The sequence below is a fragment of the Erythrolamprus reginae genome, chromosome 9 (genome assembly GCF_031021105.1).
Source record: "Erythrolamprus reginae isolate rEryReg1 chromosome 9, rEryReg1.hap1, whole genome shotgun sequence".
NCBI classification, from domain to species: Eukaryota; Metazoa; Chordata; class Lepidosauria; order Squamata; family Dipsadidae; genus Erythrolamprus; species Erythrolamprus reginae.
In genome coordinates, this window is record NC_091958.1 from 25,845,565 (window position 1) to 25,859,988 (window position 14,424).

General features: G+C 43.3%; 1 protein-coding gene across 8 annotated transcripts in view; it reads left to right on the forward strand.

Moving 5' to 3' along the window:
* The window catches only part of HYDIN (HYDIN axonemal central pair apparatus protein), a 164,195-nt gene that overhangs the window by 117,534 nt on the left and 32,237 nt on the right, over positions 1-14,424 (forward strand). For 5 of the 8 annotated variants that reach the window (XM_070760601.1, XM_070760603.1, XM_070760602.1 and 2 more), the window contains 8 exons: positions 1,436-1,562; positions 4,509-4,713; positions 8,623-8,858; positions 9,469-9,620; positions 9,698-9,887; positions 13,236-13,347; positions 13,520-13,780; positions 14,238-14,377. In XM_070760601.1, coding sequence (XP_070616702.1) covers positions 1,436-1,562; positions 4,509-4,713; positions 8,623-8,858; positions 9,469-9,620; positions 9,698-9,887; positions 13,236-13,347; positions 13,520-13,780; positions 14,238-14,377 — 1,423 coding nt within the window. Of the gene's footprint in view, positions 1-1,435; positions 1,563-4,508; positions 4,714-8,622; positions 8,859-9,468; positions 9,621-9,697; positions 9,888-13,235; positions 13,348-13,519; positions 13,781-14,237; positions 14,378-14,424 lie in introns of those variants that run through there. The other 3 variants (XM_070760604.1, XM_070760607.1, XM_070760608.1) reach the window with 3 other exon arrangements.

Sequence of the window (14,424 nt, forward strand, 5' to 3'; positions counted from 1 at the left end):
TTTAGCATTGACTAGAGCAGAAGAATTTCACTTCTTGGCGCAGCCACATCTTTATATGTGCTCATGGGTGCATTTGTTTCTTGAGATTTATTTATTGCATTAAAGTTCTCAGAGCAGGTTACAAAGTTATTTAAAGCACTAAAACTTTCTTATAACAAAAATGACAGTATGTAATTAGCACAAGAAAGGCATAAACATTCACACGTAGAGCAGGCATTTGAAAATAAAACCAACATAATCTATAGAAATGCCTGGAAGAAGGGAAATGCCTTTGACTGGCAAAAAGATTCATATTCTTTAGATGTTTCCTAAATGTGGCGGCACTCAGAAGCTGCTCTTAGTGGTTAATTCATTCAACTGGGATCTACCAGATCATCTCTGATACATGATTTTTTGAAGACCTCCAGCAAAAGGGAACCTCCCACATAATGAGACATTTACATGACAGCCTGTTCCACTGCATGGCACTTGGTATCATCAGGAAGCTCCTTCTGGTGTCTACCCTGAAGCTTCTTCATTGTACAGGTATTGATAATGTTCTGCCTGACCACGGCCACCCAGCAACGAAGTAATTAAATCAAACATACACACGCAGACTTGTAAAAAGAAAGCAAGGGTTGATCTTTATATTCAGAAAATGGAAAACTATGGCATTTCAGAGCAATGTTAGTTTAAGATGCAAAAGCCTTTCAGGCTTACGTCAGCCAGAAATAACTCACACTTAAATGTCAGAATGTCCAGATATCCACAGCAAACACGAAACCACAATTCAGCAAACTTTCTTCAAAACTGAACAATAAACTCCCACACAAACCTCTCCAACCCTCCCCTTTTTCAAGGTTACAGCAGAGTCATGGATTCTTATCACCTATGACCTATAATCTGTTTCTGCGTTTGCGCAGCTGCTCTTGTCTTCCCAGCATTCTCCTGACCCGAACATTTAGAATAGGTTGGTTCATTAACTCTTCCGCTTCTGAGTCAGATGAAACTCTGGCTGGAGATCTGACTGACTCCATTCCCCTCTCTGCCTCTCCAGTCCCTTCCTGCTCCATGTCTCTCTGCCTCTCCTTCTGGTTCACTGTCTGATTCTTCCTCCAGCCAGACGGAAGGAAAGGCATTTGTGCATTCGTTCTTCGGAGAATTCTCACAGTTACCACAACCCAGGAGTATAAAATGTGAAAGATTCTCCACAAAGACCCCTTGGGGGGTCTCCCAACTTGGCCAGTGTTTGTATGTGTGTGTGTGGGGGGGTGTCTCTTTTGATTACTTTGGGGAGGTCTGTTGTTGCCCTGGGAAGGTGAGAGTGGGTCTGATCCCGAAGGCTTAGAAAGCACATTCTCAAAAAGTGGACTACGCATCTTTGTGCAACTTTTCTTACCTGTGCTCTGAGACTGCAGACAAGATTCCAACTATGTTGCAATTCTTCCTCTTTCAGAAACTCTAACATCAAAAGTTCTCGTTCCCGTGATACCGACCTCAGCCGGCAGAATGCTTTCATGAGCACGGGGAGGCAAAGCAAACACGCAGAATCTTTGCAGAAAGACATGAACCTGATAGGGCAGGTAGGTGAAGGATGGCTTCTTCTGCTTTACACTTCTCCCATCCCGATGGCCAGCCTTTTTAAAAAGTATTTTCCATGGAGAGGGGCGGCATATACTGTAAGTCCAATTAATTAATAACTGAAAATAAATAAATAAATAGGGTTTTTAAAAATTTGCATAAGTGCTTAGTAAACAGTTTATTGTCTGGGTTTTATACACAATAATAATGCTAATAATAATATTTAGATATACATAATGATAATCTTTCAACTTCTAACAATTGTGTATACAGCGTAGTTATAATATATTTTATTATATATCAGTATACATATTATTTTCCCAATTTCTACTTTCTACCTCTTTTTTTCTAACTTCATAAAATAGCCACCATATTAAGGTATTCTATATCTATCCATCGTCTCTTGTTCTTTTTAGAATTTCAACTCTTATTGACTTTTTGGTAAATCTTTCATGTTTGTCCCTTGGAATCTTGTATCTCCATATATCGGTATTAATAAAAATCTTAGGATACAAGTAACAAATTACAGTCATACAGTCCTAAGTGGGAGGAAAAGGATGAGAAAAAACTAGAACTGGAAGGGCAGACTTGGTAAAAAGTTGAAAGTGTTGAGGGAATTATTTGTTTAGTAGAGTGACAGTTATAGAGGTGCAGATGACAGACACAGTGATTCCTCTGTAGAACTGGATAAGCAGCTCCATGGGCATTTTATTTTATTGTCATTTGCTGGGTGTTTTGTAGTCTCGCATCTGTATACTGCATCAGTTCCATCATCTCCTTATGACTCCTTGTCATATCTTCCTGAATAAATTGAAATCAATAATATTTTAATATTTCAATATTAAAGTCCTGCTTAATCCTCCTTCCTTCTTCTTTCACCTCCCAGTGTGAATAGTGTTATTCATTCATTCATTCATTCATTCATTCATTCATTCATTCATTCAATTTTTTAATGCCGCCCTTCTCCTTAGACTCAGGGCAGCTTATAACATGTTAGCAATAGCACTTTTTAACAGAGCCAGAATACAGGGTCTGCATGTATTGCCCCCACAATTCGGGTCCTCATTTTACCCACCTTGGAAGGATGGAAGGTTGAGTCAACCTTGAGCCGGTGATAATAATCCAGATTGGCCCACCAGATTTCCCCAAATCTCTTTAATCCACAGAATCAAGTGTTCAGTTTCAAGGTTGTTTTTTAATTAATTATAGTCCACCTTGCGTTAAAAATCTTCAAAAAATTCACTAAATACTTCCAAGCAGCCAAAACGCCAATAGATAAAGAAGCCTTCCAGATGTTGTTTGCTTTTTACTATTTTTCTCCTCCTCCTTGTTTTTCTTCTGTTATCAACCAATCTTGCTTGCCAAGGTCTTTTCCCACCATGTACAAACTAGTACAGTGGTGGTTAACCTATGGCATGGGTACCACAGGTGGCACACGGAACCATATCTGTTGGTATTTGAGCCATTGCCTCACCTCCAAAGCATTGTGTGTGCCGGCCAGTTGATTTTTGGCTTGTGCAGAGGCTCTGGGAGGATGTTTTTGGCTTCCAGAAAGCCTCCAGGGGGATGGGGGAGGGCGTTTTTACCCTCCCCCAGATCCGGGGAAGCCTTTGGAGCCTCCTGTGCCCACCAGAAGTTGGGACACAGGCCATTTCCAACCTCCAGAGGGCCTCCAGAGAGCTGGGGAAGCTGTTTTCACCCTCCCCAGGCATTGAATTTTGGGTGTGGTCACTCACACATGCACGATAGCCTACGTGCACGCTCTTTTAGCACCCAAGGGAAAATAGGTTCGCCATCACTGAACTGGTATAATACATTTCACCAGTAGATGGCACCCCCGCGCTATGTTTCAGCATGTTAACACCTAGGCATGGCGGAATGGTGATTGACTGCTATGTATGTGTGTTTGACTCCATAATTTGTGAGGGTTTTATAATGGGTTTTTTATTGTTTTTATTATCTAAATTTGTCTTCTACATTTTTGTGTTGTATTATTAACTGTTGTAAGCCACCCTGAGTCCCATGGGATTGGACGGCATAGAAGTCTAATTAAATTAAATTAAATTAAGAGGAAGAGGAGGGGAATAATCCAGTAATCAGACAATCATATCTGCAAATTAAGCAACTTTTCACACTATTACAATTTCCAGTTCAGGTTTCCTATATTTTAAAGCTTCATAGTCTTACATTAAAAGTTTGTTTCACTTTTGGGTCTAAATCTTTCTCTGTGCTAAATTGCTGCTTTCTTAGTGTTTTGAAGAGCCTTTTATTTTTTTTAAAAAAAGAACTCTTTTATTTGGGTTTAAATTTCTAAAACAGCAGTTGAAAGCTGTCTCACCAGTTCCAATCCTCCGTCCACAAACCGCTCCAGCTCATAATTTTCTTGCCCCAGTTGGCTGTCATCTGCTGCCAATCAGGAGGGTTTCTTTAGATCAAGTGAGGAAATAGCTGTGTCCCTCCTTTCTTCACCACCCCATAGGGTCTCCTGGCAGGCAGGCATGGGCTGAGTTTCATGGGGCTCCGCAGAGCTCCATTCTCCCACATCCATTCTGTAGCAATGCCAACCAGTGAATCTCTGCCTCCCCCAAATAGCCAGCCTTGATTAGGCAATGTTCTTGCCTTATTTGGGGCACGATTCTCCCACCCAGTTTTCTCCATACTGCTCCAGGACCTCCAGCCCTTGAAATGGGGCTGGGGTCATATGATCCCGAAGGTGCAGCACCAGTGGAGAGGACCACAGGAATTGTGACCCCACACTTGGGGTGCTTCTGTGTGAATCAAGGAAAGACTTTGCCCCAGGTCACTTTCCCCTGCATTTACTGGCCCTTGGGACTGCTGAATTTCCAGGGCTCCTTCGAAGACTTGTTTGTGTGTGTGGTTGTGGCTGGAGAACAGCTGTCATCCTCCAGCAGTTGTTTAAGAGAAAGCAATCCCTGTTTTCCCCACAGGCTCGCTTCTCAACTGGTATGTTCACTGTGTCTCCCGGGTTTGGGAACGTTGCTGCAGGAGGCCATCAGGTCATCACGCTGGATTGCTTTGCTGAGCCTGCTGGGAAGTGTGAAGAATACCTGGTAGTTGACATCACAGACCGAGACCCTGAAGACTGTCCCGGAGGCATCATCTATGTTCTTCTTGCAGAATCCTGCATCCCAGGTAAGCAGACCTTCTCACTACCCCACTGCATTCCCCCAACCACCCAAAAAAAATCCGGGTAGCAGCCCACTCCTGACGCAGATCATGGTTTACACACCAGAACCAGGAAGTTGGGTTTCATTTTTCCTGAGAAGCAAGCTGAGGTATTAAACAAGTAATTGTCCCTTAGATGAAGGCCTGGTTTAGAAAGATATTACAGATTACTAGACCTTGTAGGTCATCTACTCCAACTCCTTGCTCAAGCAGGAGACCCTATACCAGTGATGGTGAACTTGTCACGGTGCAAAAAGGATGTTGAGACTCTATAAAAACTGCAGAGAAGAGCAACAAAGATGATTAGGGGACTAGAGGCTAAAACATATAAAGAACAGTTGCAAGAACTGGGCATGGCTAGTTTAACGAAAAGAAGGACCAGGGGAGACAGGATAGCAGTCTTCCAATATCTCAGGGGTTGCCACAAAGAAGAAGAAGTCAACCTATTCTCTAAAGCACCTGAGGGTAGAACAAGAAGCAATAAGTGGAAGCTGAACAAGGAGAGAAGCAACTTAGAATTAAGGAGAAATTTCCTGGCAGTTAGAACAATTAATCAATGGAACAGCTTGCCTCCAGAAGATGTGAATGCTCCAAGACTGGAAATTTTAAAGATATTGGATAACCATTTGTCTGAAGTATTGTAGGGTTTCCAGGGGGTTGGACTAGAAGACCTCCAAGGTCCCTTTCAACTCTGTTGTTATTATTACAGTGGTACCTCTGCCTAAGAACGCTTCTACTTATGAACTTTTTTAGATAAGAACTGGGTTTTCAATATTTTTTTGCCTCTTCTCAAGAACCATTTTCCACTTACAAACTTGAGCCTCTGAAACTGTAACCAGAAAAGGCAGGGAGAAGCCTCCGTGGGGCCTCTCTAGGAATCTCCTGGGAGGAAACAGGGCCTTCACCCTCCTTGTGGTTTCCCCAATTGCACACATTATTTACTTTTACATTGATGCCTATGGGAAAAATTGCTTCTTCTTACAAACTTTTCTACTTAAGAACCTGGTCATGGAACGAATTAAGTTTGTAAGTAGAGGTACCACTGTATATTATTATTAATGGGTGGGATGTATCTTGAGTCTTTGAGTTGGTTGTTTATGAAGTTGTAGAAGGCACATGTGGACTTTGTGCATAGAAGGTTTACTTCTTGATTGATGTGATAATTGGTGCATTCAGTCTTTATTTGGTGATACATATCTTTGTAGTGACTTTTAAAGTTTGCAACATAGCCTGTTTTATTTTTTCATTGAAGAGATCTTTTTTGGGATTGGAGCTTCCTTATTTTTATAATTAATTAATTTTTCTTGATTTTGGTGATTATTAGTACTACATATAATTGAATGACTCTTTGGATTTTGAGTAAAAATATATAGTAGTAGTCTTTGGTAGTATTACAGCCAGAGAATAGTGTATGACAATCAAGGGATGAGAGTTCGGCGTCTATGATATCATAGTTGGCTTTTTAAAAGTTGTAGCTGGATATCCCATCATTGAGATGTAAGGACATATATTGAGACAAAAGTCAATCATGGTATGGTCACTGTTGGAAAAGGGTTCTTTTATTTGTAGTCGGCAAATTAAGAGTAAATTGTTACAAAAGATGAGATCAAGACAATTGTTGAGTCTACTATTGTCTGTTGATCTAGCCCTAGACTGGTAATAGCATTGTAAAGGGCTGAATGTATGAGTTCAGTTGTACATTTGTTTAGGGTCCAGTCTATATGTGGTAGGTTTAGGTCACCAAGAAATATAAGAGGATGTGGGTAGGAGGCTGCCCACGTCAGTAGTAAGGTTAGCTTGTTCACATGTTGTAATCATGGGTTCTATAACATAGTAGGAAGCCAAGTATGGTATTTAAGGTCTGTTCACAGATGATAGCGTCTGGAAGATTGAGTTCATGTTTAACTTGCACCTTGTTTAAGTTCATTGATTTCTTATAGAACATTGCAACTCCACTTCCTCTACGGATTTCACGATCAGATCAGTAAACATGATAGTCTCGTACTGTGATAATGTCAGGGAGGGATGCGTTTAGTCATGTTTCACAGATAAATATAATGTCAAATTTAGCAGTTTTTAGAAAGAGAAGGAGTTCATGTATTTTGTTAATGATGCTTCTTGAATTCATTAGTTTGCATTTAAGATCAGCAGTGGTTGATATTGAGAAAGTAAGTGGCATGCATACCTAGTAATTTATTCCAATTCACTTCTATATCTTCATTATTTTGGTTGTTGGATTCTCTTAAATGAATTTCTAGTTCTTTTATCTTCATGTTTAATGGAGAAAGATAAAAGATTCTTGGTTTAGGAGGATTTGGGTTTTTCATCTTTTTTAGTTTCAGCTGGACTTCGGCAAGTAGTAGATTATGATCATCTGGGTATGTGCTGATTTTACTGAGTTTCTAAATCTTTTGTTTATTGTAAAATAGTCAATTTGATTCCTTACTATATTATTTCATGTATCTGCTGGTTATCTCCAAGTGTAGTTGCATCTTTTTGGTAACTTTAAAAAAGTATTCATCACATATTGCCTATGTTCCTTGCAGAAGTCTACAAATTTGCCACCTCTACCATTTTTGGTTCCTAAGCCAAAGTTTCCAGCTACAGGGGCATCACTTCCTTCTCCCACTTTTGCATTGAGGTCCCCCATGAGTATTGTGACCTCATTACTTTTTAGGGTTTTCAATACACTGCTTATATCTTCATAGAATGTCTCTAAATCCTCCTCATCACTGTCAGCTGTGAGAGCGTAAACCTGTATAACATTCATATTTACTAGAGCACTATTTGTTTGGATCATCATCACTCTATCAGATACAGGATTAAAGGACAATGCATTTATTTACAGAAATAAAAATAGAAATAAATAGAAAAAGAAATAGGACCTTAGAGATCTTCTAGTCCAGGGGTGTCAAGCTCACCAAAAAGAGAAGCAACCTGGAATTAGGAAGAAACTTCCTAACAGTGAGGACAATTAACCAGTGGAACAGAAGTTGCCTCCAGAAATTGTGATCTCTTCATCACTGGAGGTTTTTAAGAAGAAACTAGACAGTCATTTATCTGAAATGGCCTAGGTTCTCTTGCTTGAGCAGGGGGCTGGACTAGAAGACCTCCAAGGTTCCTTCCAGATCCTATTCTATTCTATTCCACTCTGTCCTATGGGATGGGGCAGCATAGAGATCAAATAAATAAATAAATAAATAATTCTATAAATAAATAAACTACTCTACACTTGCTCAGGGAGGAGAAAGAGGGGAGGAGGAGAAGGACAATGCAACTTTTATCTCAGTTGTCTCATCTCAGGAGAGACCCTTCAGGTCCGGGGAGTATCTCTCTCTAGCACCCTTGAGGGTAGTGCAAGAGTCAACCTCACAGTTTTTAGGCTGGAAGCAGGAGCGATAGTTAGAAGAAGAGGTTGGGGAATGCTGAATAATTGCCAGGATTCTTGCTGAAATTGCTTTTAGCAGTTCCTGCGATGTTGTGCATGTGATGAGGACAAAGTCCCTGAGAGGGACATGATCAAAATATTTAAATATGTTAAAGGGTTAAATAAGGTCCAGGAGGGAAGTGTTTTTAATAGGAAAGTGAACACCAGAACAAGGGGACACAATCTGAAGTTAGTTGGGGGAAAGATCAAAGGCAACATGAGAAAATATTATTTTACTGAAAGAGTAGTAGATCCTTGGAACAAACTTCCAGCAGATGTGGTAGATAAATCCACAGTAACTGAATTTAAACACGCCTGGGATAAACATATATCCATCCTAAGATAAAATACAGAAAATAGTATAAGGGCAGACTAGATGGACCATGAGGTCATTTTCTGCCATCAGACTTCTATGTTTCTATGAGTTGCTGTCATGTTGGTTTCCCAAGGATTTGTGACTGACAATCCAGGGATCATTTACGAGGAGCATCGGATCTGTAACAGTGGCAACCTCAGCCAGGTGCTGACGACTATAGGCTGCGAAGGGGTGTTTGTAACAGATGAGAACAAGTTTCTTTTTAACAATGTCCTGGTTGGGCAACAGTCAACAGCCCGCTTTAAGATCTGCAACCCTGGCCGGATCCCCTGTGATGTTGTCATGACCACAAAGCCCATTTCTGCCAAGGTAAGAGAAGGACAAAGAGTGTTTGCATCACGTTTTCTGACATTGTTCCATTCCGTTTCATGGGAGGCTCGGAAGAATATTAGTTATGCAGCAATTTGGCGAGTGCTTGTGCCCTCCTGTCTTGTGAATGGGTAGTTGCTCTGGAAGTCATTATTTAGCAAGGCCGATCCCACACGGCTGTTCCTGACTTTTTTTACACTAGACAGAAAGAGGAGGTTGCCCATTCCCCTTCAGGCAAGTTGAGTCATCAAATAGCAATAGCACTTATATACGGCTTCACAGTGCTTTCCAGCACTCTCTAAGCGGTTTACAGAGTCAGCATATTGCCCTCAACAATCTGGGTCCTCATTTTACCCCCCTCAGAAGGATGGAAGGCTGAGTCAACCTTGAGACGGTGAGGATGAAACTGCCAAACTGTCGGCAGCCGGCAATCAGCAAATTTAACTGCAGTACTGCATTCTAACCACTGTGCCAACATGGCTCGTAGAAATATATTGCAGCCAAACTCCATAGCCTGTAACGGGTGGAGTGGTGGGTGGCGGGTGGGGTACTCAGAGCTTTCTCTGGGGTAATTCCTGAAGTTCTGCTTGCTCTATGGATGTTTCCTCAGTCCACTGCCCGAATCAGCGACACCTTTGAGGTCCATCCCCTGCGCATGTCCATCGCCAGTCATTCACATGCCTTTGCAACCCTGATCTTCTCACCACAGGCCATGCAAAACTACCAGTGCATTTTTGAGGCTTCAGTAGATGCAGTGCCCAGGTAATTCCCAATTGGCTGCTGAAGAGGGCATGTTTCTTAATCTGCAGGTAAGAACAATGCTTTCTCTTTTCTTTCAGTGTGGTTGCCAGATCAAGAGCTCTGTCCTTTGAAGTCAGTGGAGATGGCAGCCTTCCTCAGATCACCATTGTGCGCCCCGTTCTTCGCAATAAAAAGGGGAACCCGCTCCTCCTCTTCAGAAAGCTCCTTTTAGGTCACACGGAAGTGCTCCCCCTTGTCCTCAAGAACAGCGGCAGCCTTTTAGTCCAGGTAGCGGCCATTGCTCCGAAGAGCAATCAGAGACTGGCAAGGGGGTCTTGAGGGGGGAATGCTTAGAGCACCATTGTGGCAAATAGTGTTCTCTCTGCCATCTTTCCTTGCTGAGCTATTAGTGCTGCTCACTTGCTTCCACCCCTTTGAGAGCTACCCTGTTTCCAGGGATCAGAAAACAAGGGCAGTATGAAGTTTCCGAAAGATGCCCTAATTAATTCATGAGCCACGAGCCAGGTTTCAAAAGAAATATAGTCATTTATTAGGAACGACATTCCAGCAGTACTCCGATGGAGTCAGAACTAATTTCATGTGATTTAAGGGGCCTCATGACCTTGTCTACCCACCCCTCCCTGGACCTGTCAGAACTCACATTCCCCAATGAACCATGTTGGCGGGCTGTAAAACCCAGACACCTCCTGCTGATTCCGGCAACCTAGTCCTAGAATACAATCAGTAAAAAAGCATATGTGGAATATAGTTTCAGTTAGAGAAATTAAACAGCTCCATTAGTTCTCCCCCACACTCCTGTTCATGGCAACTTGAAAGGTTTTCAAGCTGACAGACAACTGAGATTGGGGGTGTCGAGTTGAAGGGAAGACAGACTGGGAAATCCAGTGTTCCTGAGGTAGCCTTCATGCTGCCAATTGAAATCAGAGCTGTGGAAAAGGAAAAGGTCCTAAAAATTCAGGGATATTTATTTATTTATTTAATTTATTTTGTCAAGTATGTATTGGTACTTGACCAATACGTACATAGATAAAACACTGTTTATATACAGTACGGGAGATGGGTACTAATAAGAGGGAACCATGAGGACAGGGATGGTAGGCACACTGGTGCACTTATGCATGCCCCTTACTGGCCTCTTAGGAATCGGGTGAGGCCAACAGTGGACACTCTAAGGGAAAAATTTTGGGGATTTGGTGATGAAATTACAGAGTCAGGTAGTGAGTTCCAGGCATTAACTACTCGGTTGTTGAAGTTGTATTTTCCACAGTCAAGTTTGGAGTGGTTTACTTTGAGTTTGTGTCTGTTGTATGCTCGTGTATTGTTGTAGTTGAAGCTGTAGTTGGTGACAGGAAAGACTTTGTAGCAGATGATTTTATAAGCTATGCTTAGTCACGTAAAAGGTGATATACAGTAATCCCCCGATTATCGCGAGGGTTCCGTTCCAAGACCCCTCGCGATAATCGATATTTCGGGATGTAGTGGTGCGGAAGTAAAAACACCATCTGCGCATGCGCGCCCCTTTTTCCATGGCCGCACATGCGCAGATGGTGGAGTTTGCGTGTGGGCGGCGGAGAAGACCGCCCAACAGCTGATCTGCTCCGCAGCGCGGCAGCAGCGAGGAGCCGAAGATGGGGTTTCCCGGTTGCCCAGGCAACGGGGAAACCCCATCTTCGGCTCCTCGCTGCTGCCGCGCTGCGGAGCAGATCAGCTGTTGGGCGGCCAAGGCAAAGGGGAAACCCCAAGATCGCTTGCCGCTTGCCCGTCACCTGCTCGCCCGCCCGCTCGCTTGCCGCTTGCCCGTTCGCCCGCCCGCCCGCTCGCTTGCCGCTTGCCTGTTCGCCCGCCTGCCCGGCTGCTCGCTTGCCGCTTGCCCGTTCGCCCGCCCGGCTGCTCGCTTGCCGCTTGCCCGTTTGCCCGCCCGCCTGGCTGCTCGCTTGCCGCTTGCCGCTTGCCCGTTCACCCGCCCACCCGGCTGCTCGCTTGCCGCTCGAGAGCAAGAGGGGGAGAGATAGAGAAAGAGAGAGAATGAAAGAAGGAGATGAGAGAGGTAGGAAGAGAGTGTGAGAGAGGAAGAAGCAAGATAAAGAGAGAGAGAAAGAAAGATGAGAAAGGAAGGGAGTGATGTCATCGGGTGGAAAAATCGCGATATAGCGATTAGCAATGATCGAGATCGCGAAACTCGGGGGATCACTGTAGTTCTAAGCTTTCTAAGCCTAGGATTTCAAGTCTATTTGCATAAGATATTCTGTTGCGAGCAGAGGAGGGCTCTTCTCATAAAGTATCTCTGGGCATTTTCTAGAGTGCGTATGGCCCTTACCTTGATTGAGATGTGTAGGTTACAGGATAATTTTTTTCTGAAACCAAATTGTTAGTTAGAGAGTAGGTTGTTAATTTCTAGGTGGAGGCTAATGGATTGGTTTATGATTGATTCCATGACTTTGCAACGGGAAGCAGCATAGAGAGATCGGTCTATAGTTTTCTACTAGACTGGGATCTCCCTTTTTGAAGATGGGGTTGACCATGGCTAGTGACCATAGGTTTGGAAGGAACTGGTCCTAAAGGATTTTTCAAAGATTATGCTTAGTAGTTCAGCTATGGCTGTGGAGAGCTTTTTTAGGAAGTATGCACATAGTCCATCAGGCCTGACCGATAGAGATGGTTTTAGGTTGTATAATGCTTTTCTAACATTATCTTCTGTAATATCTATTTGTTGCCATTATTTAGGCCACTAGTGCTTTTTCAACTTGTCTTCAGTGAAGTCTATTTGTGTTAAATCGTTGTATTTGTGGTACAATTTGAGGCATCAGCCAAAGAATATGTTGAAGAGGTTAGCTTTGCCTGTTTCATAGTAGCATTCTTGGTTGGGTCCTTTTATTGGTGGGATGGGTGTCAAGTCCTTGAGTTTGTTATTTACGAAGTTGTAAAAGGCATGGTTGGATTTGGTGCGCAGAAGGTTTTCCTCTTGTTTGCTGCGATATTTGAAGTATTCCATCTTTATTTGGTGGCATATAATTTTTGTAGCGGTTTTTGAAGTTGGCTACATAGTTTTGCTTTTTTGCCAGGATTTTTTTTTATTGCAGCTTCCTTATTGATATGGGCAGTTTGTTTTTCTTGGTTATGGTGGTTATTAGTGGTACATGTATTCTGATAGTTCTTTTGACTTTGAGCAAGAAGATGTTATAGAGATCATTAGCAGTGATACAGCTAGAGAATAGAGTTTTCCAATCAAGAGTTGAGAGGTTGGTGTCTATGAATCCATAGTTGGTTTTTTAAAAGTTGAACTTGGATGTCCCATTATTAAGGTGATTCTTGCAATAGTGTAGATTGAAGCTGAAGTCCTATCATGCTGTGGTCGCTGTTGGAAAAGGTTTTTTTTTAATTTCTAGTCCATAAATTGCACTTTTGCTGTTTTTTGCTGTTTGCTTTTACATTTGGAGAATATGTTTCTGCCTTGAAAGTAGCCCAGGTTGAATTGTACAGCACAGGAAATATTTTATGACGTTTTGTATTAGTTCATAAAATGCTTTATGATAATTTTATGTCATGAAATGTTTGCTAAATTTCATGGGTCCAATTTCAGGGTGTTTATGTCCGCCTTGTTCCCTCTTCTTGTAGCTGTACCTGGATATGTCTGATGAGACTGGGGCCTTCACCCTGAGGCCCAGGCCCACCACCCAGTGCATTTACCTCTCTTCTCAGAACGAGGAGAGCGAGCCCAGTGACGGAGGTAAACGTTGCCTCTCTGCCTGGGGCAACAGCTTCTGGGCTGGGAAGGAGGGAATGAGGGCCGAGTGTGAGTGTAGCACTAGCTGTCTTCAAGCCACAATGGTCTCTGCTACAGTGCACAGGAACTGTTTCCACTCTTTTAGCACTCACACTCACTCTTTGCCTCTTTGTAGTCCGAAAGCCACACACGGCCTCCATGGTGCTGCACAATGGGGAGACAGCTGAGTTGGATGTGATTTTCCAGCCCAGCTCGGTCCAGCGGATCGAAGGGCTGATCCACCTCTCTATTGTGGACAACCAGTATGAAGAAACCAGCATCCAGATGGTTGGCGAAGGCTTCCAGGATAAAGTCACGCTAGATAATGTTCATAGCCCAGCGGCCAAGACGGATGCAGAGGACATGGAGGGCCAACTGGATGAGAACACAGGGGACGGTGAGTCAGCTGGAGAAACTGCAGAGGGTATGGAAGGCAGGTGGCAAAGGCTCACAGGACAGCGAGAATCACTTACTCCTCCTCTTTTGCCTAGAAAAAGGGCTTTCACCACCAGGAGACCCAGCCTCACTCAGAGGTTTGGCCATGGCATTTCTACCCATTTTCTTCCTCCTGGAAGAAAAGAAGTCTGAATGTTGGACGTTATCTCTCAATCAAATAGACACTTTCCTTCTCCCTCTTTAATTCACGAACTAGCCAAATTGGATGCCGTCTTTGATAGGAAGGGTGGGGGGTGCGCGACTAGGGTGAGGCAAGGTCAGCAGAGCCCTTGGTGCAGTTTCCCTCCTTCCACCTCACTTGGCCATGCCACCACAGGGGATGAGAAGGGCTGTGGGTGTGGCTTGGCTGCTGTGTGTATGTGTGTGTGCAGACCGTTCACCTTCTTCTCCGACAACAGTGAGAATGGACCACATCCAGTTTGGAGACTGCCACATTGGGAAGCTGTATCAGGCTGCGTTCACAGTCACAAATCACAGCAAGTCGGACGTGATGAGATTTGAATGGCCTGCCGTGGGCCCCTGCCAGTTCTCCCCACAGGTAGGCCCGTAGCCCTCCTAACTTTGGCAGGCCTGGGACTTCCCATG